The sequence below is a fragment of the Myiozetetes cayanensis genome, unplaced genomic scaffold (genome assembly GCF_022539395.1).
Source record: "Myiozetetes cayanensis isolate MyiCay16 unplaced genomic scaffold, myiCay2020 scf1, whole genome shotgun sequence".
Classification (NCBI taxonomy): Eukaryota; Metazoa; Chordata; class Aves; order Passeriformes; family Tyrannidae; genus Myiozetetes; species Myiozetetes cayanensis.
In genome coordinates this window covers 14,990,913-15,016,756 of record NW_026086604.1, presented here as the reverse complement: position 1 = coordinate 15,016,756, position 25,844 = coordinate 14,990,913, and the positions used below count along the sequence as shown (strand labels likewise).

The 25,844-nt window shown below is 32.3% G+C and overlaps 1 protein-coding gene across 6 annotated transcripts in view; it reads right to left on the bottom strand.

Annotated features, from left to right (window-relative positions):
- The window catches only part of CSMD3 (CUB and Sushi multiple domains 3), a 605,611-nt gene that overhangs the window by 145,669 nt on the left and 434,098 nt on the right, over window positions 1-25,844 (bottom strand). For all 6 annotated transcript variants that reach the window (XM_050305446.1, XM_050305454.1, XM_050305462.1 and 3 more), the window contains one exon: window positions 21,044-21,238. In XM_050305446.1, the coding sequence (XP_050161403.1) occupies window positions 21,044-21,238 (195 nt within the window). The remainder of the gene's footprint in view (window positions 1-21,043; window positions 21,239-25,844) is intronic.

The window sequence follows — 25,844 nt, the reverse complement described above, 5'->3', positions numbered from 1 at the left end:
ATCTCAATTACTTATAACTTTATATATATAAAGTTATGAGCACACACTTTCTTTTATCACAAAAACATCATGTTTATTCTACCATTAACAGCTATAATACTCGATAAAATGGCAGATAAATAACAATGCTATTAACCACAATAATGTATTTTTCTAAGGTTTACAACAAAACTTAATATTTGTCATTATTCAAAACTGTCAAGGCAGAAACAGTGTTATTTCTTCTTTTTCTTCATGAGATGTCAGGATGATTATTCAGTGTTAGTGTTTTCCTATGTCTATGACCTGCTTCTCACACACACCTAGTGATTTAGGAGTTTATTTTCAAGACTGTGGCGTATCTTTGGAATATTCTTTCTAACTGTTTTGGACTATAAAACATTTTTTAATGAGCTTAATGTTAACTTATCTATGTAACAAATTTATTTTCTGTTGAGATGTGAATTTATAAATTAATTAGTACTCAATGTTTTATTTGCTAAACACATCTGGGTTTTTTTGCTATATTCTCTCAAAACTTTAATATGTTGTGCATTATATTAAATAAGAAAAAATGGTTTACTTACTATTATTGCAGAAGGTTTTATCTCATTACTTGGCATACTAAATACAAGATATTTTTTAATCTATCTACATATCATGTGTTTTGAAACTACTTAAATCACATAAAATGTTTGGTGGAGTATACCATGAAAAGAATACATCTTCAAAATGTAGCAACTCAAGGCCCCATCACTTTGAGAATGGATTTCTGCAATTTTCATTAACATGGATTCCTTTCAGTATGGTGCAGCTGCAGAGTTTGACAGACTGTACCTGAAACAGGAGCAGATGGTATCTATCGCTCCAGTCTGCATACACAATTTGAAAATGATTTAATGGGCTAGTGTGAAAGTCATAGTATTTGAAATATGTCAATAGAAGGGTCTCAACTTTTGCTTGCACAAGTGTGGATAGATGTGATATATATATTTGAGTTAAGCAAATCAGTCAGGGCCCAGAGCAGGACACAGTCTTGGTAGCGCTCAATACCATGGATAGGCACACTCTGAGACATGGAGTGAGCACTAAGACTTTCATATGTACACAGAATACTGTTCTGTGGCTAAAAGAATCATTTTAGCATCTTTCCCCAGTCCATCGCCATATAAGAAATTCATGCTTTCCTTTGAAAGCATGTTTAGATAATGGAACTATTGGACTTTTTACTAAAAAGTAGTAAGAAACTTGGCTGATCCTCAGAGATGTATTTGCCTTGAGTTACTGGAAAAACAAAAGTAGAAAATCTTCACTACTTGAATGTGGCAAATAGTTTCGATGAAATCAGTACTAGCTTCTAAGTACTCAAGATTTTCTATTCCAGATTTTGGATGAAACAGAAGAGAATATGGAAAAATATAATCAACAAAAGTATTAGAATAAGTGAAATAAGACTGTCAGAACAGCTTATTACTTATCTCTAACTCCATTTCCTTACTGTTTGTAAGTTGCATAAATCAGCCACTGCAACAAAGACCAGTAACATTGGTCCAGCAGTCATATCACTATTATCCTTTCCTAATCAGCAGATATAAATAATGTGTAAATTTAAGGTAAAACTATGATTCCACTAAAGTCAAGGCCATTAAAACAAAAAGGGACAGAATTCCACCTTGAATGAAACTTGAAGATGTCAAACAAAAACAATACTTAAAGTTAATAGATATATATTTAGTCCTCAAAATATAGTGGACCTTTACCTGTAAAGAAAAATAAATGATTTTTTTATACTCTGATTCTTTCTTATTCTTACAAACTATGCATTTATAAAGATATCTTTTTAATTGTAAAAGAGGTTTTTACAAAACTACTAGTATGCTTAAACTAGAACAAAAAATATTTTCCTTTCTAGACAAAATATTTCATGATACTGGAAAGGTGGTATTATCACAGATGGTATAAAAAAAACCATAAAAATAATTTCATTGACATGCATGCATATTGACATGCATATAGATCTCTAACAGGGATTAAACCCAACAATTTTTACAAATTAAAAAAAAAAAAAAAAAACAAACAAAAACACACCAACAAACCAAACACCAAAAAAACCCACAAAACCCAAGCCAAACAAAACCAAACAAAAAAACCCTGGACAAAACAAGATCTTGCACCTTTAAAAATCTGAGAGTTCTCATTAATACTGAAGTCTGGTTAAAATAACTTAAGAGACTCTAAAAGGTGAAGACAATACCATTTCTTTTACAGTTGATAATAATTAAAATGTCTATATGACACATTGAAACATCTAAATGTTTTCCTCATGCACTGAATTCCATGAAAGAAACATACATCTGCACTGGATTTATAGTGGGCATATATCCATTCACACAAGAGGATCTGGCACAGAGCTGTTCACATAAGAGAAGAGATGAAGTGCAAGTCTGGAACCAGGATTTCGAGCAGGGATCTTTCAGGTACAAAGACTCTCAACAAGAGGTGTCTGCAGCCTTTGCCACAATGTGCTCAGTACAGGTTGGAGTAAGGCATGAACTCTTTGGCACTCTGACATATGCAAAATTTAATATGCAGCAAGAACAAAATACCTTCATTGAGTATTTCATAGTAATTTCTCATTTGGTCTTCTCCTTCAGGACTTTTTCCCTCTGCCCCTTCTGAGTTTACCTTTTCCCTTACTGCCTTATTTTCCAGCTGCTTCTATAATGGCTCTTTACCTTCACAAATATTCAAATTCCTGGGTCTCAATAACAACTAGTATAAATGAAAGTTGCTTCAAGATGTAAGCACCCAGTCAACCTTTGCAAGCTTAGAAAATGTTTAATCTAAATGTTTAATCTAAATCATTAGTTCTTATAGCAGCCAGACTACCCTGATAGATATTTCTGAAAGTATTAGTAGGAAGGAAGACATTTGCTTGATAATTTGGTAAACTCATAGATTTCACTGACTATATTTCCTTCCTTAACTTTTGGGAAATGTTTACTTTAAAATCTAGAAGTTTGCAGAAGAGGCGATTCTACTCTGATGATCACTAATCATTAATGCTCAGAAATCAAAGATGAATATGAAACCATATCTACAGTGAATTGATAATCTTAACCTGATACAAAAATAAAATATTCCTTTGCCCATGGAAAACACCTAGCATCAACTTCTTTGGATAGATGTAAAAGTTCCACTACTACCATGCTAGCCATTGACTTTCACTTTTATTGCAGCTGAGTAGATCCCATTGCCTTTGCTTCAGTTTTATAGTGGAATGATTAATTTAGTTTCCTAAAAAAGTAAAAAACTATAAGTTCTGAAAATAAACTTGTCTAATTATTATGCTATGCACTGAAAATCTACCTACAGTAAAAAGTCTAGCAAATCCATCACACCCACAAATACAAACTATCAAAACAAACAAAAACAAACAAACAGAAAAGCAAAGGCAAAAAATTATGAGAACCATTCCTCTGGGAATGAAAAACATCCTGCAGAATAAAACAAACCAAATAACCAGAATAAAAAAAAGACTTCAGGAGGTAAAATATATTTTCTAATGTAATTCTACAACAATATTTCAGTATTTTTAATAATATTTGCTTAAACACTGAAATACTGTATCACTTTATGTATTTATTTATGTTCTAGCTCCTTCTAGTTTATTCCCAGAAATGTTATCCAATATACTGTCCTTATCCTGCCTTCCAGGGTCAGCAATGGAGCACTAGTAGGGGAAAAAGGGACTTGGCACTAGTAAGAAGTGATAAGAATCAGCATGTTGATGCATTGTTCACTGTTTCCTTGAAACATTATTAGCATTAATGGCAAAAAATTCCTCTGTGTGCTGAACTTTAATAGTACCTTGCCTTGTAAAATAGCATCCCCTGCAAGCCTTGAAAAAGCCCTATCACAACAACAATGAAATATTACCCATTCTGTATCTAAATTGGTAAGCTTTTTTATCTGGAAGATTACCCACTCTGACATTAGCATTCATGCACCTTTTTCAAAGAACTAAATTCTACCCCTTCATGGCAATGCATTAGTAAATGGAGAATGCAATATAAAATGCATTACCATCATCAGTGAAACCTTTTATCAAATTTCAGCATTCACTAGTTGTAAAAGAAATGTAGATGAAAACCAGAGGCAAAATCACCCAGCAGAGCAAAAGATCCTTGTAATTTATGCTTAACTAGTGCTATAAAGTAAAATTTTCTGCACCTCCAGTAAAACAATAGAGGGTTAAAAGCCCCTGTTATGTGCTTATTGATCATGTTTGCCACTGCACCTTTGTAGTTTAACCAAAAGAAAGAACACAGAAGGCAAAACTTCAGGAAAAGTATGAGAATCAATCTCAAATCTCTTCATCCTTCAAAAAAAATATTTTTGTTATGAATTTTTTTTCTGCATCTTGAAGTTTTTAATTCCTACTGCTGCTTTCAGACCAACGACTTTAGAGCTCCTACAGCTAAGATCTAATATAATTTAATTGTATTTGCAGATTTAAGTGCCATATTGCACCATCCATTTTTAAGCAGCAGTCCTCAGTAGAATCAATGGGGAATACTGCTTAAAAATGAATGGAACAATATGGCTTTATGTCATGCAGATAAATTTGATTACACAGCTACAAATACAATAAAAAATTAAGAATAACAGTGTATACACTCTGCAAAAGGAGTAAAAACATGTCTTGAAGAATTGGTAATGGGATATTGATTTTTAATCTAACAGGCCACTTTTTAAAGATCCAGACTAGGATACCTAGTATTTAATCGGTCTAAATGAGGAGGTTAAAAAAAATAATTATTTAGCAACGTGATGTATGTTTATAGAATTTAATATATTGTTGTGTTTTAACCCCAGCCAGCAACTAAACACCACAAAGTCCTGCTTGCTCCTTTCCCATTGTGGGGAAGGTAGAGAATTTGAAAGGTGAAAATGAGAATTATAATGAAAAGGAAGATAACAATGAGAGAGAAATACAGCCCAAGAAAGAAAAGTGATGAAAAACACTTGCTCACCACCAAGCACTCAAAACCTTTCCAGTTATTGATCAGCAGCCCTAGGCCAACTTTCCTCCTAGATTATTGTTGAACATGATGCCACAAAGTATGGAAATATCCCTTTGGTCATTTGGGATCAGCTATCCCAGCTGTGTCACTTCCCAACTTCTTGTGCACCCCCAGCTTGGTGGGGGTTTGCTGGTGGGATGGTAGGAGGAGCAACCCTGACTCCTTGTAAACACCGCTCAAAAGTAACGAAAATATCCCTGTATTACCAACACAGCACAAATCTAAAACATAGACCATACTAGTTACTGTGAAGAAAAGTCACCCTATACCAGCCAAAACTAGTACATATATTAAATCACTGGTTTCTCTTTTTTTAGTCTGATTGAATATACAATGTAATTCTATTTATTCTTTGCAGTCCAATTATGAGATTTTCAGTTGCAATGATTTGTTTTAGTAGTTAAGTCAACACTAATTTATAGGTAACAAGGAAATAAGTATAGTGACTGATATATCACCTCTCAGATACAAATAATTTAAAAATTAATGCAAAGGAAATTATAACATATATAAAATGGTAGTGAATTTTATTCTGAAGTTCCAAATTAAAGGTATATTTATTGCGGGTATCAGTCTGGATATGTGAAAGTGATGAAGCACCTAAAACTGTTTTGACAATACAATGAATGTGTGAAAGATAATCTGATCTAGACATATATATTTTAGTTATTACTTGAAAATACAGAAATACATTAGAAATAAAAAGACATCAACAAATACAGATACAGAGACAGTGCACCATTGTAAGTCAGGAAAACAGTACCAAATAAAAAAATATAATAGAGAATATTGAAGATGCCCATACTGTCATCTCTTCAGTCTTCACAACATAGTTTAATTATGAAATCAAAATTGATTTAAGAAATGAGAGAGTAATATTTCCGCTCCATTTGAGAGCATTAAGGTCTCAGGAGGAATACAACAGCAAGTTTTTGGCATTGAAAAAAAAAAAAAAGAAAAGAAAAAGGAGAAGATGGTTCTATTATTATATAGAAGCACGTTTTTAAATAATAGGTTTTATTTAGTCTCCAAAATAGAAGAATGCGAACATGGGCAGACTGGTCACTTTTTGAAGATGTGGTAGATTGAGATAAAGATTATAGAAACTAATATTTCTCTGCATCTATAAATGATAGGACAAGAAACAGCTGCCAGCAATTTTAGTATAATAAATTAATTTTAGATATTCTCGTAACTACTTTTGGGAAATTATTAAGGTTTTGGGTGATTCCTGGAAGAACAAGAGATATAAATATCTGTCAGAATGGGATGTATCTATCCATACTCATTGACCACAATATGAGAAAAGGTTTATTCAATTTTCTTGGTGCTAGCAATGCTAAATGCACAAACTGAACCCCATAATGTGATGGGCTATTTTATATTTTCTAGAAGAGGACACATAAAGAAAAAAAGGTTATGAATAAAGAAGTACAAAATGAGAGAACACCTAAAAGTCAATTCTACCAAAATAAAAATGAAATAATAAAAAAAGAAGATATAATAAACTTGAATTATAAAAAAATAAAGTTTTCTAAAATATGTACAATCAATAAAATACATCTTTTAAGAAGAAAATCAGTGAGCTCAAAATCTTTGTAGTTGAGAAACATAATCTGATACATTTTAAGAGTTACATTTCAAGATGAAAGTACCTCCATATTTTAAATAAATTTTTGTTGTTATTTAATACATGCATTTTATTTAAATACATAAAATTCCAATCACACTATCAAATTGTTTCTATGTAAATTTATTGAACAGTTCATAACATTTTTCCTTTAAAACCATGAAAACCAGATCCAAATGACTTTGTGTATTCAGTTTCTGTTTCTTGAAATCTTTTAAACAAAACTAAATGTTTTTCCGAAGGTATTAAAAATAAATATTATAGGGCTGAGTATGAGATACACTTTTAGATTCAGGGGAAAATGCCTAACTTTAGAAAGAAAGTTTGCTCTCAATTTAATGATTAATGGTTATTAAATTTCAATTATATTAATTTTTTCCTTAAGGAACTGTGGTGCATACAATTTTAAAAACTTCTATAGAGTTTTCTTAAGTACTGAAATCATGCATTGCTTAAAATTAGGTAACTAAATGTACTCATTTTAGCCAAGTATAAGGAAAGTGTGAAATGAATTTTCTAATAGAAACTGAGATGTGAGAGAAGGTCAAAATCCTACATTTTGTTCTGCTTTAGAATGTGTTCATATCTGATAACTCCTTCATAATATTGGCTGCTATTCAAATAGCCAATATATCAATTTGCAAAAGGATTACTTCCTTATTTTTTTCCTATATTTTTCCAAACAAATGAAATTAGCTGGAAATTAGACATATTAATATATTAATAACTTTTAAATAAAAATCAAATATACTTGGATTCAAATTAGTCTTAAGTTATGTGATTTTTTAAAACTTTGTTTAACAGATGCACCAGCAAATTTTGAATCTAAAATAGATTAATTGTTGACAATTATCAATCTTAATTCCTCATTTTTCTACTAATAATTCAAGAAAAAGCTTTCTGTAAGAAAAATAATTCAACAGAAAGTAGAAGATTAAACTAATTTCCAATGTGGTAGAGTCTTCTAGACTCTTAGGTGATGTTTAATGCATTAACGTTTTTCTTCTTAATTTTTGAAGGGATTGCATGCAGCTCATGAAGAAGTTTTTCATGTTTCTTACCCTCGGAGCAAGGAATGGGATATGAGTTCTCTCTGTCTCAGTATTCCCAGGCAAGCTGGATGATGGTGAGGCGTCTCCACTCTTCCATGCTTCTCATTGCACCAGAGTTCTCTGGCTCCAGATGATAAAACCACTACACCATGTGATACGATTCCAGGACCCTGTCTCACTTCTGAAGCACCTACTTAATAAGGTTGTGTACTCTCACTTAAGTAATGTTTTATTTTGTCTTGGTCAATAAAATGGAGTTAAAGTAGCAGGCTCTGAGAATGGAGCCATCAAATAAGAGAAAATGCTGCCTAAAATATTTCGTGCTAGAATAAATGTCTTTGCAGTCAAACAGTCTCTACTAGTAATAAATGGAGGTGGAATAGGTCTTTGCAGTCAGCCTGTGCCTTGGCACAGGTTCACTCCTTTGAAAGAGCATACCAGTGTTATTGCTTACAGAGATGGAAAAAAAAAGCTAAATAAAAGTTTAAACATGCTTTTCAAGTCAACCGTCTGCAGCAAAGCCTTGACATGATATTTAAGGAACTTCTGAAAGAAAATGAACAACCATTTTAAAACAATTTACCTGTCAACATAACAAATGAATAAAAAAGAAGAGAAAATTGGCAGTCTTCTGAGGAAGACCGTTTCAGAGTCTTTCAAGTGTATTTAGATAGCAAGAGGAAAGGAGCATTACATGACAGATGTGTAGAAGTAAAAATAAATCAGGGATTAACAAACCTAGCACGTTTTAGCTACAATAGCAGAATTAAGATATTGATGCATCAGAAAGTATGAATCAAAAATGGAGGATCTGCAAGTATTTACATATCTCTTCACAAGAAATAATCATTCCTTCCAATGAGAAACTTCATATTTTTCCTTTTTTTTTGGAGGCCATATAGCCTTCATACTATTTATTTATTCAGCCATGCACCCTTCAAACCTAAATTAAATTTCGTTACTTATTTGGTTAAAGAAATGATGTGGTGTGTGATGAAAAGCATAATAACAGCTTCTAAGTCATTTGACAGACAATGAGGTTGAGTTCTCACTCAGAATCTTTTTTGTTTCATAACCTTAGTGGATGAGGACATACTAAAAGATATTTATTTTTTCATAAAGCAGAGGAAGAGCCTACGAAATCTGATGATGAAAGTTAAAATCATGAACTTTTTTAGAACTCACTGAATTCATGAATTCATTTAGAACTTCACACAACAAGGAATCTATTTAATATTAGAGAGCTCATAAGTGGTATCAGCTCCTGTGTCCTGTTTTAATAATAAGACACTCACTATTTTAGGGCTAGGGAAGTTGTAATGAGTGTATTACCCATCAAAACCCCTTGTTGTTGTATGCTGCCTCTCTGCATGTATCAAGAATGTTCCCTCACCCAAATGAGTTTTTAAGCACTAGTACTGAATCACAGCTGGTACAAAGAATAAGATTTTTCTTGAATCATCTGAGAATATTATTACAATACTAGAATGAAACTTAAGGTTTTCAATCAATGATTATTTTTTTTCAAAGTGATTTTCAATATTATGAGTGTATGTGCACATCAGCAGTTTAAAAGATAACTGCAGTAACAGTTAATAGGTGCAATTTTAAATTTAAAATCTGAGAGTTAATGATAAATTAACTAATCTGCCATTATAATCTGCTCAGTCTCAGTCAGCTTTCTTTTCCATCACTGTTGTTCAGGTTTGCAACACAAATTTTAAATTAATTTTAAAATAGAAATCCCCACTTTTCAAACTTCCTAAAGAAAGTGAGAAAGGAGGAAAAAAAAAAGATTAAAACAATACACTATCCATAATTACAAACACAGCTAGATTAGAAGCAAATAAAAATAACTAATTAATCCCAGAAATTTAGGAACAGGGACCTTTCTCCTGAACCACGGGAAAGAAAAATAGGATAAGAAAGAACTGTTAATAGTAAAACAAACAGTAGTCAGAATAAAAGGTCAATGAACAGTTATGAGCACAAACACTAACATAAAGTATAAAATAAAATAATAATGCAGAATTGGCATTTAAAATATGTAAGCAGTCAAAAAAAAAAAAAAAAAGGAGTGGAAATACCCACAAAACTCACTAATCTTGTCTAGACTGCTTTTGCTACAGCTGGTGAAAGTGATTCTACATACAAAAGAAATATCATTTCTGTAAAAGCCAGTTACATTACTCTGACATTACTAATAATGTCTTTACTTGGTTTTGAATCTGGAATATCAATATATATGAAGACATTTCAAGCACAGTTTATAGTTTTATATAATAAGAATGGCCATTTTTATCAACATGCATCGAGCACAGAATTTCAGAAGCATTAAAATCTTGAGATGTTACTTCTTAGGTGAGGTAAAGCTTCTATTATGTGTAACTACTTTTTGATTATACTGTATCTCTTGCCAATTCTTGAAAGATTGATCATATGTAAAGCGAGATTACAACAATGACATTTCTAATTTCTAATGGAATTAATTCAGTATGTTTCATGTGATAAACTTCCAATTATTTGTACTGGTTAGAAATTGTTTTAAAATAAGAAAGGGATATTTCCTTTTGTGCCACGAAAAATCTAATATTTTTTATTTTTGATTACTTTAAGAAAAACACTTATTAAAGGTAATTATAATTTTGTTCTGAATAGCAACTATACTTTTTAGTTGCATAGCAGCAAACAGCATTCTAAGTCCAGTTGCTTTCTAGACTTAAATGCAAGAAAATATATGTTAACCACATAATAGTTTGTGCACATTTTTAGTTAACAGGCTTCACACATACCTGGGACAAGTGTATGGAAGTTAAATAGTCCACAATTAAATATTTAATGACAAGGATATTTGTTAATTCTCTTAAAACCAAGTATTTAACTGATACGCCAAAACAAACAAACAAAACAAAGAAACAAAATAAAACAAAAAAAAAACAAGAGGAATCATAGCAGCTATTTTTTTGCTAAGATTTTTAGTAGTCCTGAATTATGTTAACTGAGGAACATCTCAATCCCTAGGGATGCCATAAGACAAAAAGAAAAACAAAACAAAGTTACTGGTTTTTGTGTCTGGAAGACCTTCACATGTATTGCTGGGATTCTCTAGTGATCAGCAACCCAGAGAATCTTATTTACTACATTTCAAATCACCAAGCTAAAGACAGCATAATGTACAGATCTATTTCTCATTATCAAAAAGATAGATTTACGGAAGTTGTATTCAGCTGTTTAAAAGTATTTTTAATTGCATTTCTTGGGAATCTGTTTTATTTCCTTGTAATAAAATTTAAAGTTTTCTATAAACTATCCTATATCTGAAGGCAAGAAACAAATGCCTTTCATGTTATATTTATTTGTTATTTTGTTAACACTGGCTCATCAAAGTATATCTCATGGGCAAAGATGCTCTCTGAGAAAAAAAATCCTTAAATATAATCTTGATAGAATTTCACTGCCTACAAAAGACTAGTCATAATGACTTTGAGGTAATTTATTTTGCACTAGAGCATCTCTCTTACAAGGTCAGGCTGAGGGATCTGGAACTATTCAACTTCAAGAAGAGATGACTAAGATGGAACTTCATTAATGTCTAGAGCTATCTGAAGGGAAGGTATCAAGAGGGTGGAGCCAGGCTCTTCTCAGTGGTGCCATTTAATAGGACAAGAGGCAGCAGGCAGAAACTGATGCACAGGAAGTTCCCCTGACTACAAGGAAAACTTCTGTACTGTGCTGGTGATCATGCACCAGAACAGATTGCCCAGAGTCTCCCCTCCAGATGGTTATTCCATAACCTCCTGGACACAATCCTGTGCCATATGCTCTGGGATTACCCTTCTTGACCAGGGAGGTCAGACCAGATGACCCACAGTGGTCCCTTCCAACCTTACTCATTCCACAGTCAAAATCTAATTGTCTATCATCACATGCCTATACATGGCATCTGTACTTATTTCCTCTATGAGAATTTAGTCTGCACTTAACAAAAGTGAAATTTATGTATATTGTACTCTGTAAGTCACATAATATTGAGGATGAACCTTTGTACATTTGACTCTAGATATGATTGTGCAATATAATTTTGTGATAATGTGAACTTTATCTTCTAAATTTTATATGAAGTTGTACTGGATAGCACAATTCCCAACAGAAGTATGTATGAGATCTTTCTGATAGCCTTCCTTTATTGTATTTTTTTTTCTAAGTAATATAAAACTGCCATCACATGAACAACTTTCAATTCTTACCTTGTAACCATGCATTATCCTAACGCATTATGTTACTTTTCCCTCAAAAGATAACCTTTCTTCATGGAACTCTGCTAAACATGTTAAAACTTCAATGGCACGGTATCAACTCTTTATAACTTCATTCAATGCTTGTTGATCTCTAACACTTACCAAAAATTTTCACATTCTTCTTCAAAAATTATATTGATTTTTCTTCAGCATGTTGAACAATGCATCTCTTAGCTCTCTTAGCTCCTTTTTTTTTTTTTTTTTTTTAATAATAATCTCTACCAATTTTATAACTGGAAATTGGCCCATTGCTCATCATGGAAGTCTTTTGACAGGTTCATCACCTTGCACTACTTCTGTAGAAAGGCTAACTTAACCTTAAGGTCATCATTTGTACTTCAAACACTTTGTATAAATCTCTTTCAGAACTACACAGAAAAGACTGTCTCATCCTAGCAACTTGCTATTTTTCTGTTTATTGATTTTCTTTATTTTGACTCAGTTTCTTCAAGCCAAAGGAAATATTCTAATGCACAACCTCTCTGGTTATCTCAGTGAGATAATATAATAAAGATAACAAATTATTTACTTTCCCTCCCTCCCCCTCCAATAACATTTTCCTTGAATGTATTTTTGCCTTAGATCTGCTGTTAACACTTTAATGTTTCCCACTTTCCTAATCTCTAGAAAAGTGTATTACTGGTTACATCAGGTTTTGAAACGCTGTCAGCCACATTTTCTACTACCTTTTTTTGAACGTGATTCCTTTTCCTGAAACACATATCTTAATTTCTATTAGATTCTACAATTGTGTTTTTTCATCACCTCATTTAGTGATTCACTCAGGTTTTGATTCTCACTTGCAATTCTCTAAAATGGTGATACATGATTCCAGGTCACCAGTACATACTTAGTTTTTTGCTGTTGTCTTCAAATCTATTTCAATAAGCTTACTTTTTGCTATCATTTCCCACATAAAGTAAAAAAAAAAAAATTTTAAAAAAAATTGCTCTTCCCTTCCTCCCAAGGTGTCCCATTTTAATGCATTATAGACAATTCAGACACATTCTGAGCACAATATTGTCACGTTTCCTCTCACTGAGAAAATCTGCTCTGCTTTAAGCCAGCTGTTTCACTATTTGTTAGATACTTTTATCTTATGCTGAAATAAAAGAGGTTAACTGAATAACCAGTATTTGAACTGAAGATAATTAAAACACCACTGTAATTAATGTTCTCCAGCCTTCTATTACTTAGCTTAATGTCTGAAAACATGTTTTATTAAAAATTCACCCAAATCAAACCAGCGTATTTCCTGGAATGCTATCTCAGTAAAGCTTTGAACTATCAGCCTAATCTGTAAGTGATTAACAAAACAATAGAAATGCAGTACAACAGGGAAGAAACTGTAATCTTTTGAATTTATAACATTTCTTTCATTAAACTATGCTTTTAAAAATTGGCTGCAGATTTATTTCAACAGAAGATGAAGTGCCTGGTTTTATGATGCACTCTATTTAACTAATCCCTTAAATATGTAGGGAATTAAGATTCTCTGGCAGCTGATTTTAATGAGATCATTGTAATTAACAACTTTTTTCATCTCTTATATTTTATTTACCATTACATTATTACTTTTTAAAAGAGAGCTTGAAACAATTACACACAACATTTATTATTCAATGGACATTATAATGTCATATTATGAATTCCAAATGTATATGCAAAAGGTCAGACACTCAGAGTAATGCTTTTTGTGAGTATGTGTTTGTGCCTGTATTTATAACACACAGCTACTCTTTAGGGTATGAAAGAAAAATACATCACAAAAAGGATCCAGTGAATACCTCAAAATGACGAGTAAAGTTTTGTTGTAGAAGACACTTTTCCTTCAGAAGACTGTAGCTTCAGAAAAAAGCTGTAACACAAGCAGCTTCTGAGTCAAATGTCAAGAAATATGGGATCTAAAAGAGGTAAATATCCTCTTTAAGCTTGTTTACTATTCCTATAATATGTTGACTAAATGCTGTTTGTATCCCAGTCAGCAAGGAAAAGAAAATTTAATTAAAATTTAAAACAATTGAGTCTCTTAATTGCAGGTTTTCCTATTCCCCAGAACCCTCTCCTGGTTCCCGCTGTGACAGACAACATGGAGATGACAAAATTTGTGCAAAGAATGAAATATGAGTCTTATACATGTAACCAAAAGCATATGTCACCTAATAAATCTGCTTACAGTTGATTACTGAAATCTTATTAGACAAGAGTGAGGACCTTCTGACTGCTGCCTGAGGTTAAGTTAGAAATATGCATTTTGTCAGCTATAGCCAGTGTAGCTGACTGGATCAGTTTTTTTTTAATTCCAGTTATTATTTAATTGATTTACCATGATTGCTAAGTGATGCTACATAGTCCTATCTGACTTCAGTGTCTTGCAGACTTTGGAAAATAAATATTTGTTTCTCTCTGTAAATAAATAGCAGTGATTTTTTTTTCCTTCTAAGAACAGAATACCCTGCAGACATTTTGTCTGTTCGAAAGAAATTTCAAAGAAAAATATACACCTATGGTGCTAACAATAAATACAGAAACAAGCACATATCCATGTAAACTAGTGCTAAAAAGTGGGTTTCTCTCCACCTCAAAATATATGGTGTAAGAATTTTTTTCAGGTAAAATAATGTTTTTTGAATCTGTTACTTGAAAATTTACATACTCAAAGCGAAAAGAAATTGTCAGTTTTAAATATTATAAATAAGAAAAAAATCACATACATTATTCCATAATTTCATATGTGCTTTCTATGTACTTTTATTGCCAAATAGATTGGAAACTCTGTCAGTGAATTTACGTATTTTGTCATTTACATGCAATTCACAAAAATATTAAAATTGCCTGTTACATTTTCTTTGCTTCTTCATAATGTGTATTCAAACTAACAGTTGCCTATAAGTAAACCTATTTAAAATTAAATGGATAGACGTTACTTGATTTCAAATCAGTTGTTTATAGTGATGAAAATAAAAAATTAAAGTTGAAAAAAAAATCAAGTTCACATAGCTTAAGCTATTTCTCCTCCATTTTAACATTTCTTTCATTAAACTATGCTTTTAAAAATTGGCTGCAGATTTATTTCAACAGAAGATGAAGTGCCTGGTTTTATGATGCACTCTATTTAACTAATCCCTTAAATATGTAGGGAATTAAGATTCTCTGGCAGCTGATTTTAATGAGATCATTGTAATTAACAACTTTTTTCATCTCTTATATTTTATTTACCATTACATTATTACTTCTTAAAAGAGAGCTTGAAACAATTACACACAACATTTATTATTCAATGGACATTGTAATGTCATATTATGAATTCCAAATGTATATGCAAAAGGTCAGACACTCAGAGTAATGCTTTCTGTGAGTATGTGTTTGTGCCTGTATTTATTTTTATCTTTATTTAATTTTTCTAGAATTATTAATATTTATAGTTAATTCCAGTATAATTTTTAAACTTTGTCTGATGTGAAGAAAACATCTTTAATAAAAGCTGAGATTTTACTCAATCACATTTTCAAAAAAACTATGGGGTTTTCAGCAAAATACCAGCTACCCGCGTATGCATACAGAAAGATCTTATTTTTGTCTCCTATTCCCAAAACTATTCATGTACTTTATAATAACCAATCAGTTGCATGTCCTAGGAAAGATGAGACTATTATCTCCCAGAAGTATATAGTGGTAACTAAATCTCAATTACTTCCAAATCCACTGTGTGGAAGTAAGGTTTTCTTTCTTAGGCTTTTTGACTTGATAGTTCTCAGTGTATAGTGGTTTCCTCTCCATGGAGGAGGAGTAATGAGTGTGATCATACTGAAAAGGGTCATTAGTGCAAGGTTTATAGGGTAAGGTACACTTAGATGCCTACTCTTCTACTTTCTCAGAAATCTCAGTGCTAAATTTTTACACATACATCCCTCCAAAGCGGAGTTTGTTGTATGTGGTATGTTCAGATATTTTACTTGATCTCCTATTTCCTATGTTGCTGTTCTAAGTCCTACCCTGCCGAGCATGCAAGCTGTTCACACAGTCCAAACAGCATTTTTCATACTCAAAATGCAATCCTAATTGATTTCAATTCTAATTCTAAGTACTCAGGTCATTGTCTATGTGATTCTATAAAACAAATGTGTTATTTTGGGCAAAAAGAAAATGAAAAATGCTTTGTAATTAGCAAACAATAACAATTTTAAGTAAAGCACGTTGCTAAAGTGGTTAAACTGAACATATTTGGCAACCATAAAACAAAGAAAACCAGAGTGCCTTCTTTCCTAGTAACACAGCTTTATTTGCTGAAGGAATACTCTGTGTTTACTGCAATTGCCCTAATTCAAACTTCAAAATAGATTTAAATAGCAGCCTTTCATGTGGTGACTACAAACATAAGCAACTCTTTATCATCAGTAAATCAAAAAACTAATTGATGCCCTCTTCCAGCCACAGTAGGATATGAGATTACTGTTGAAGATGTTCCAAACACATCCTCAAGGGGCTATGGATTTTTTTTTCCCACTACTGGTTTTAAAGATTTTATTTATTAGTATTTAAGAGAACTATTGAGTAGTTTTAAAGTAAAAGAATCAATTTTGTGTTGTTCTTTTATGGTGCGAATGTCATGGATTCTTTACCTACTCAAAGATTTTCAAGCATAAAAGTACATGATAAAAGTGCATAATATGAGAAAAATAATAGCTATGCCTTATATGAGTGATCATTTAAGAAAGGTTTCTGAAGTAGACAGTGAAGAAATCTAGTCAGAAGAGTGACTCAACACTGAAAATCCAAGAGCAGATGGCACAACTTGTTCACATGACCATGGCAATTAATGATTTTCACTCTGCAATATCATTTAGCTAGTCATAATTCAAATATGAAATTGGTAAAGATTAAGTTCTTTTAAATTAAAGTGTCATCAAGCGGAGGTAAATGGTTGACTACAATCGCAGCATCACCTCTGCCACCTCTTAAATGTGTTTTAATGCCTTTAGTATCTTTACTACATTACTGGAAAGCTAACTAAGGTTGATCTTAGCACTTTTCTCAGTGCCTTTCTTCCCCTCTTTGTACCATAACTACCAACCATTTAAACTCATGCAATCCTCAAAGTTTCCATCTAAGTGCCTTTCCTAACTTGAGAAAGATAAACCTTCGTTCTGTAAAAACTACATAGAAATGTGACCTCTGATTGAGTAATCAATATTGAATAATTGATGAAAAATCTGTCAACATTTACTATATTACAAAATAATAAAAACTAAGATTAAGCTTTCCTGTGCAGTCTTCCATCTTAAAGTTTTCGGATATAAACCTGCTTTGAGCTATGTCAAATAACTGTAACAACTTAATACAGATGAAAACAACTCAATGAATATTCTGAATATTGGATATTGTTAGATGTATCTTACAGACTGAGTTATTTTGAAACGTGGATTCAAATATTTCTAAGGATTAAACAAGCTGTAATGAAATGAAGTAGTATTTTTTGGTGATCAATAAAGGATTTCTTCTGGTAGGAACAAGGTGTTCACACTCAGTCATAAATATGATTTCCCATTACAGGGCTTTTTGCTACTTTGTAAATAATTGTTGTTTGCTACCAAAAATTTAAAATTAACTATAGTCGGTGTACTGAAGAGAAATCATTAATCATTGTCTCTATGATACTAATATTTCATCTGCATATGTTAATTACATCTTGTTCTTAATATACACCATGAAATACCAAATAGCTTAGCATATTAGCCTGGATAATCTTTGCATATGTTTATAAAAGAACGCAGCCAATGATTTGGTTCACTTCCCATACTTATTAGAAAGACTCAAGGTCATTTAAAAAAAAAATATTTCAACCAAATGTAAGTCATGCTAATGCATGTAGGACTAGGTCATAGAAATATTGGGAAATAAAGGTAGAATATAAAAAATTACTCAGCTTTTATTTAAATCCAAAATTATCAGTTCTTGTCTTTTAGGGTGTATAGACACTCATATATTCTCAGTTTTGCACATTTCAGGAAAACAAGTTTTGATGGACTATGCCATTCATCAGCCAGTTCATAATGAAGCCTGACCAGATGCAGAACATCAGTGTTCCTCAACAAAGATTTTGTGTGCAGCTTGATGTACTAGCTGTTTACAGAGAATACCTAAAGCCAAATGGTTGTCCTCACAAACTAATAGAGTCATGGTCTTCATTTTATTTTTGATATTCTGAATGAAGGATGTATATTTGACTACATTTTATCTAAATTACTATACTTCCTAACTAGTAGAACCCTTAACTTCTTTCTCTATGTGGGCCAAACTCATCCCTCAGGAGTATGTTGAGTCACACCAAGTTATCCAGAAGGGGTATAGAGATGGTACTCTATCCTTTTTTATTGAGATTCTACAACTCAGTGAAAATATCCACATTATTGCAACAAGACTTTTTACTTGATAGAGTCTAACTATGGACCCTTGTATCAGTTTCACCCTCACATTATCTGTGTTATTTATCTAATATTTTTCTTCATGGAAATTATCAAGTTCTCTTCTCTTAGAATAGGAAAAGCTTTTATGTGTGTTTTGATTTATACTCTTTACAAGACCATGTAAAACATGTCCCTTGAGCTGAGTGAGCCACCTGGAATGTTGAAGGCTTTCCCTTCCTCACCTCTGTCCTACTTAACTCCAACTATGAGCAAAATGAGAATATTCATTCATCATATTTCTCTTTTAAACATTGTAAGTTGCCTCACTTTCCCTATAAATCTACATGGGTAAATATGGCTCAAAAGAATTTAAAAGAAGAACCCAGATTCTAAATTCATATTAAAAATGTAAAGATTTAGAGAGCATGATAGGTAATTTTATAAAAAAAAATATTTTTGCTCCATACCTAAAACATTAGATCAAAATGTTACACATATAAAGGCCCCCATTTTTTAAATAAATAAATAAATACATAAATACATAAAACCCCCATATATGCTGAGGTGATATTTCATGCTCTGTTTCTTTATTACTCTATCAGTGTCATCAGAGTTTAAAAAATACAGTGGGGAAAATGAAGGAATCTGTTTTCAACTATGTGAATTTTATTGCATAAGTGAGATTGGTCAGGAGTAGAATTCAGCTGTCAAACTGTTTCTGCCAGCCCTTTGTAACTGAAAGTTAATCAACTGATATCAACTTTCTCACAGCCATATGAAAGTTCTGTTTTTCTTGAGATAAATTCCACAAAAGGTGAAAGTCTTAATACATGGTTAAAATATACTGTAATATAGCACATCAACATAACTACAAACCTCCATCAACTCTTAACTGGAGGAAAAAGTAATATAAGAAAATCTGTGAAAATTACAAAGCTAATGCCGGGGGTTTGGTGATTTTTTGTTTGTATGTTTGTTTGCTGGGCTTTTTTGGGAGTTGTTTATTTTAGTGGTGGGGGAAGGCTATTCTGTGACATCATATCTTAAGGTAGTATAAGGTCTGCCATCTTTGAAATAAGACCTTTTTCGTCCAGGAAAGAAAATAGTCCACTTAGAACCAGTGACAGACATATTCACTACTTTTTTTATGATAAGATTTTTTTTCTCTTTTAACTTCAATGGTAGTGCTTCCAAGCAAAACATTCTCCCTTTAATGAATGTTAAGATAGATAACACTGGAAGATTGTTAAGTAGATTATAAGTGACTTTAAGAGATACAATTTTTGCACAGAGAAAGAAATTATTTATCTTTCATTATCTCTGAAAAAGAACTTCCAAAAAAAGGAAACTTTTCCCCTCTTATTTACAACTTTCCTCACTAACTCCTCTCCAGGAAACAACTCTCACATCTCATTTTAAATTGGGGAAAAAACTTTTGATTTCCACTGTACACAGTCTACAAGTTTGAACACACTTCCAAACATTTGCTAGGGCCAAAGTTCCAATTTGATGCCACTGAATTTTGGAATTCAATACTATGATGGTTTAGGTGGACAAGGAAAATATTGAACTTCTTCAGATGGTTATAATAATGGTTATTCTTTAGACTGGAGAATTTTATTTTTTTTTCTGCTTTGCTGGTATTCCACCATCCAATTTGCAATAGAAATATAAAACACACAGTATACTCTATTCAAAGTATGTACTTACTCAAATTGGAAATTTATTTAACAGGGTTTTTTGTCTTCAAATTACAAAAAGGAATTGAAAGTAACATGATAATTGGATTTTATTCTAACTTATGAAGCAAATGTTAATTTTGTAGTTTGGCATTTTTCTGGTATTAAAATCTGCATACATGGGAGAGGTTTTGCACTTAATCTTACAGAATACGTGACTTCACAAAGTGAAAAGTGCAAAGCGTTTATCAATTTCTGTTAAGAAATAAGCAAAATAAATATTTAATTTTTCCTTAGAGTTTAAATCTGAAAATACTGATGCTTGAGACAAGTAATCTAACTGAAGTCAGGAGATTTCTGAAATGAGTGGAGTTCTTCATATTGATAAAAGTTTGAATAATTGGATCTTTCATACATTTCAAGGTTTAATTTTTCTACAGCTCATACGTCCAAGAACTGAATGACGTAATGCAATATATACAAAATGTTTCATTTTCATGATTTCAAAACTAGTAATAACAAAAAAGAAACCAACGTATATTATGACATCCAAAGTATACTTAAGGCTTTATTTTTATTTATATATATATATATATGGTATACATCTCTATACTCTGCTGTTAATTATTTCAAGAATATCTGTCGGCATAGAGAATGACATTACTACTAACCTTCTATTTCCAATACTAACACATAGCACTATTTATCCAATGTTAATATCAACTTGAATAAATAGTTTTCCCAGTATTATATATATATATATATATTACTACATATGTTGTTGAAAAGGGCTTTTTCCTAAAAGAGAATATTATTAAAATCACTTCTTTCAATTTTTCACCTATTTCTTCCATATGATTAAGAAACAGTAATAACAACGGCAACTAAAATAAATTAAAAACTGTTCTTACCATGACAACTGGGCAGGGCTCTGTTCCATCCAGGTCTTCCATCATCTCCCATAATACATGTTAGTGTAGAATATCCCTGAAGAACATAACCTGCATCGCAGTAATATGTGACAGTGGAACCCAGTTTATAATCCATTCCAAGTCTTGTTCCATTCATTATATTTCCAGGATCAAAGCAAGACTCACGAAGTTTTGCTGTAGAGGAAACAAATGTAAATATAATTCTAAATATAACCTAAAATGTTATAAATATTTACTGAAATTCTCTAAAGGTCTTCTTTGAGCACCCTGTAGACCCTGTTGGGTTTTTTTTAAGAAGCCTTTCGTTCTATATCAAATTTTCTCTCTCCTTCTTTTTAATGTATTTACAAATTACTATATAATGACCGAAACTAAGTCTTCTGTCTTTTTTCCAGATAATTTCTATAGTCCTTCATTACAGAACCATGTTTTTTCAGAAAATTCATTGTGACTTATGATGTAGTTATGTAGTTAGATGAAGGTACATCCATGGACATTCTTCTAGTAGATAAGACACATCCTAGTTTTAAAACCTGTGGTGCAAAAACTTGTAAATGGAGGAAATCAATATGAGTAGTTTGTTACAAAATAAGAAGTATGCAAACAAGAATTTCTTCAAAATTAATAAACACTAAATGAATATCTATTTGCATATGATAGAATGGTATATCTTTGCATAGCTCTTTTTCCCTCACTGAAGGACAAACTATAAAAATATTCCTTAAATTTATCTAACTTTTAAATTATTTATAGTTATTTCTTTCAAAATATTGAACTATGTTGAAACGTGCACATACTTTTGTATTTGTTTCCCTCTTACTTCTATAACGTGAATACCAATGTGTAGTAAAAAATTGCACAAAAATAAACACTTGGCACTTCTAATTAACAACATTATTACGCAGAAGGTGAGAAAAGTTAAACATTTTGGAAAAAAATGCGATTTCCATTAAGGGAAAAAAAAAGTAAATATATTAGACAGAAGCCATAATGAAGCAGATGACTTTGTGCTGTGCAGGATAGAGTCTGGAGTAATATATTTTATCAAGCAGAAGACAGATATTTCAGATTTTCTTTAACACTTAAGGGTGTTGTGAAGAAGATCAATGGGGAACACTCCTTCATTTTCTGCAAGATCAGTGCCAACTTTCTATTACATCAAAAGAAGTGTTTATTTACCAGGCATATTTGCACTGCATAACTTTCTACTAAAGGTAAGTATGGTTACCAAATGATTATATGAGCTTTGAAATTCCTGAAAGACTTTTCAAGAGCTTTAAATAAAAAGGTACTTTATCTGATTCTGGCAGTAATTAAGCTGAAGTTTCTGAAAAATTATAGATAAATTATTATTTCTTTGACTTTTATATAGTTTGGCCACATATAAGTAATTGATCACTACTAGAGCCAAGTTTATGTACTAAGTAGATCCCTGAAGGCCATTTTTATGTTCTAGTATTTCTGAGAGGAGAGAAATAATTACATTGCGTTTACATTTGAAGACAGAAAAACAGAATAATTCATTTGAAATTTCAACTTCACACCTTCCAAAAGAACTTGAATATCTCCTAATGTGGTTAGTAATTTATTAAGGTTTACATATATAATCTACAGAGCATGCTTTTGTTATGAAAAACAATCCAATAACAATTAATAGTTATATCGCATCATTAATCGTTAAGGACAGGTATTAGATATTTACATAGATTCATTTAGTTAGTTGTAGTGTGCTGCCTAAAACTTTTTTAACACTCATTCAAAAATTTGGATGAACAATGAAGAGTTAAAGGAAGCAATTTACTAGAAAGTCTGTAAAGATATGACACAGATATTAATAATTACTATGCAAGCCAACCACACCTTCCCTTGCAGGTCTTAGGGCAAATTGAAAATTCTTTCAAGTCCAAATTATCAAATGTAGAAAAAAAAGAAAAAAAAAGGAAGAAAGGGAAAAAAAAAAAGGATAATTTAATTTAGGATTATAACTAATATTTTGACAATATCAATAAAACATTATTTTTTCCTCTTATTGAACTAATATTGATATATCTGTATTTATTCACAACTGATACAGTGAGATCATCATTCTCAAATTTATGACTCCAAAAAATAATTCCAAACATTTCGCAATTCTAGAAAATTCCTGGATAAAGTAGTACTACATGAAAAGATAAAGAGAGAGAAAAAAAATAATTTATTATGCCTAGTGCATAAATCAAAATTTGAGGAAAGACATGATCTGTCACAGCATAAATTATCTCTAGGGAAAAGTTACATCCCTGTAATTTTCTTTTCCCCAAAGTTATAGTTGTGACAGACTCTTGAAGTTGCTGACTAAACAGTAACAATGTCACTATAGAAATACAGTCTCTTAATAACTAGTCTGAAAAATAAAGCTTGAAAGACTTAACACCTTAAAAGTACTTTTGCAAATCCAAAGGAGCTGCTAAGTAAACTTGCAAAAAAAAAAAAAAGTCATTAGACTACGCTACAATATGTGAAAAATTATGTCACATGTGGCAAAAGCATTCATCAGGTCTGGCTGAGAACCAGTGACAAAAAAAGAAAACGAGATTGTATTAGCAAACTTATAAATGCTCCCAGGAGACAGGAGTACAAATCTTTCACCATCAACATCATGCTGTTCTAACTAAAGAACTCAAGACATTGATGACCCCTGTAGTTCTTCCCCTTTCCTTCTCAAGAATACTACTATCATTAAGCTAAAAACACTTAAGGGCAGTAACAGCTTTGGCAGAAGATTGGAGGAAATGCTGGACAGTGTGTGTGCTACAATTTAAGCTGTATTACTATAAAGACTTTTTCTGTAGAGGCATTTTAAAGATTATTTTTTGTAACAATTAAGCAGGTGATAATTTTTTTTTTCATTAAGCAGTTCAGATTTGAGTTACAGTAACATTACAGTTTTGGCTGTGCATACTGTGAATCAAGTTTGCCCATAATAAAAGTTTGCAACAAGCTTCAAGAAAAACAGCATTTACTTCTCTGATAACATTGGTACACCACTGGATCAATTAAGTCTTCTGAAATACAAGTTGAAAACTGTGATATATGCTGCTTCAATCTCAAATTCAACAAGTCTCTGTTGAATAACATGGTAATGATGCCAAAATTCTGCAGAAAAGTAGTATCTCAGTGCATGCAAAACAATGTTGAAAGCCAAGAGAAGCATGTGCTTTGTCCAGAACTTGATGACTTACTACTACATCCCTAAGTCTCAAAGGCAACAAAGCCATAATAAGCTTCTTAGCAATAATATTACACACATATATTACATATACTTAACTATAGCAAACATTCCATAATTATTCTCCAGAGCACTTATTAGAAGTAATAAGCGTTTCCTCCATAACATAGAAATGAAGGCAGGGAGAGAGAATGGGAAGAACAAATTGCAAACAGAAACATGATTACAGACCAGACATGGGACTCAGGTCTGAGATTTGGAAATGAAAAATATGGACCACCAATGAAGCATAACTTGAGTACTGCTGTCACTTAAAATAGGATTAGTGTACATGTAGGACATGCATCTGTTACAGTTTGTTTGAAAAGTTCATCAAATCAGAAAAATTTATGTTGAAAGAAACCTCATACAACCACCGCACAAAGCAGGGACAGTTTGATTAGGTTACTTTGTATAGTCTGGTTATGATTTCAAAGGATTCAGAAGACATCATTTCAGGGCAAGCAGTCCCAGTGTTTGGCTAACTTCAGAGTAATTTACCTTCTCATAATATGTAATTGAAATTTCTCTTTTTTCAACTTATGTCCATCAGCTCTCATCACTATCTGCACGTCAAGAAGACTTTGGCTCTGTCTTTTCAATACTCCCTTATTAGGTAGTTGAAGCAAATCCAATTGGGACAGCTGACCACAAATGACCAAAGTTAGGTCATATTGTATGACCCATTTGATATGGGATCCATACCATATGATGTCATGCCCAGCATATAAATCTGGGGGAAGAAGAAGAAAGCGGGGGGAACATTTGAAGTTCAGGTATTTGTCTTCCAAAGTTGCCGTTACACATGTCATAGGCCTACTTTCCTGGGGATGACTGAACACCAGACTGTCCATGGAAAGTTGTAAGTTAATTCCTTATTTTGCTCTGCTTGTGTGCATGGCTCTTGCTTTCCATTTTAAGCTGTATTTATGTCAACCCACAAGTTTTCTCACTTTCAGTCTTCTGATTCTCTTCCCCATCCTCCTGGAAACTGGAGCAGCCATTTTCCTGCTCACAGCCTTTTGTGATTTTTTTTCCTTCCAACTCACACACCTGTATCACTAGGGTTGAAGTAGGTACTCCATCCCACTTTCTCATGTTCTTTCCATGTCCAGTTTGTCCACTGTTTGTCCCTCCCTGTCTTTCCAGGTTTTTACTGCCAAAGAGTTGGCATATGGTATGTTTTGTAAAAAGTCACACCACATGGGTTGTGTGTACTGGATTTCATCTGTATCTTTGGATAACTGCTCATTATACAGGTCATCACAAATTACCTGCAGCATGGCTGATTCCCTCAGGTATTGGATACCTCTCTTCATGGTTGTCCTTTTGCCTGAATGGCATATAACGTCTTCCTTGAAGGGATAACTTTTCTTCGTGCCTGACAGGAGGCTGAGGGATTGTGCCCCTTTTCCAATGACTTTGTCAATGCCTCCTCCCCTAGAGAGGCATCCTAGCTGCTTGGTTTCCTTACCCTCTAATTCCAGGCTACTAGCCCTGTTAACCCAGCATTGGAGCAGCCAAGGTGACAAT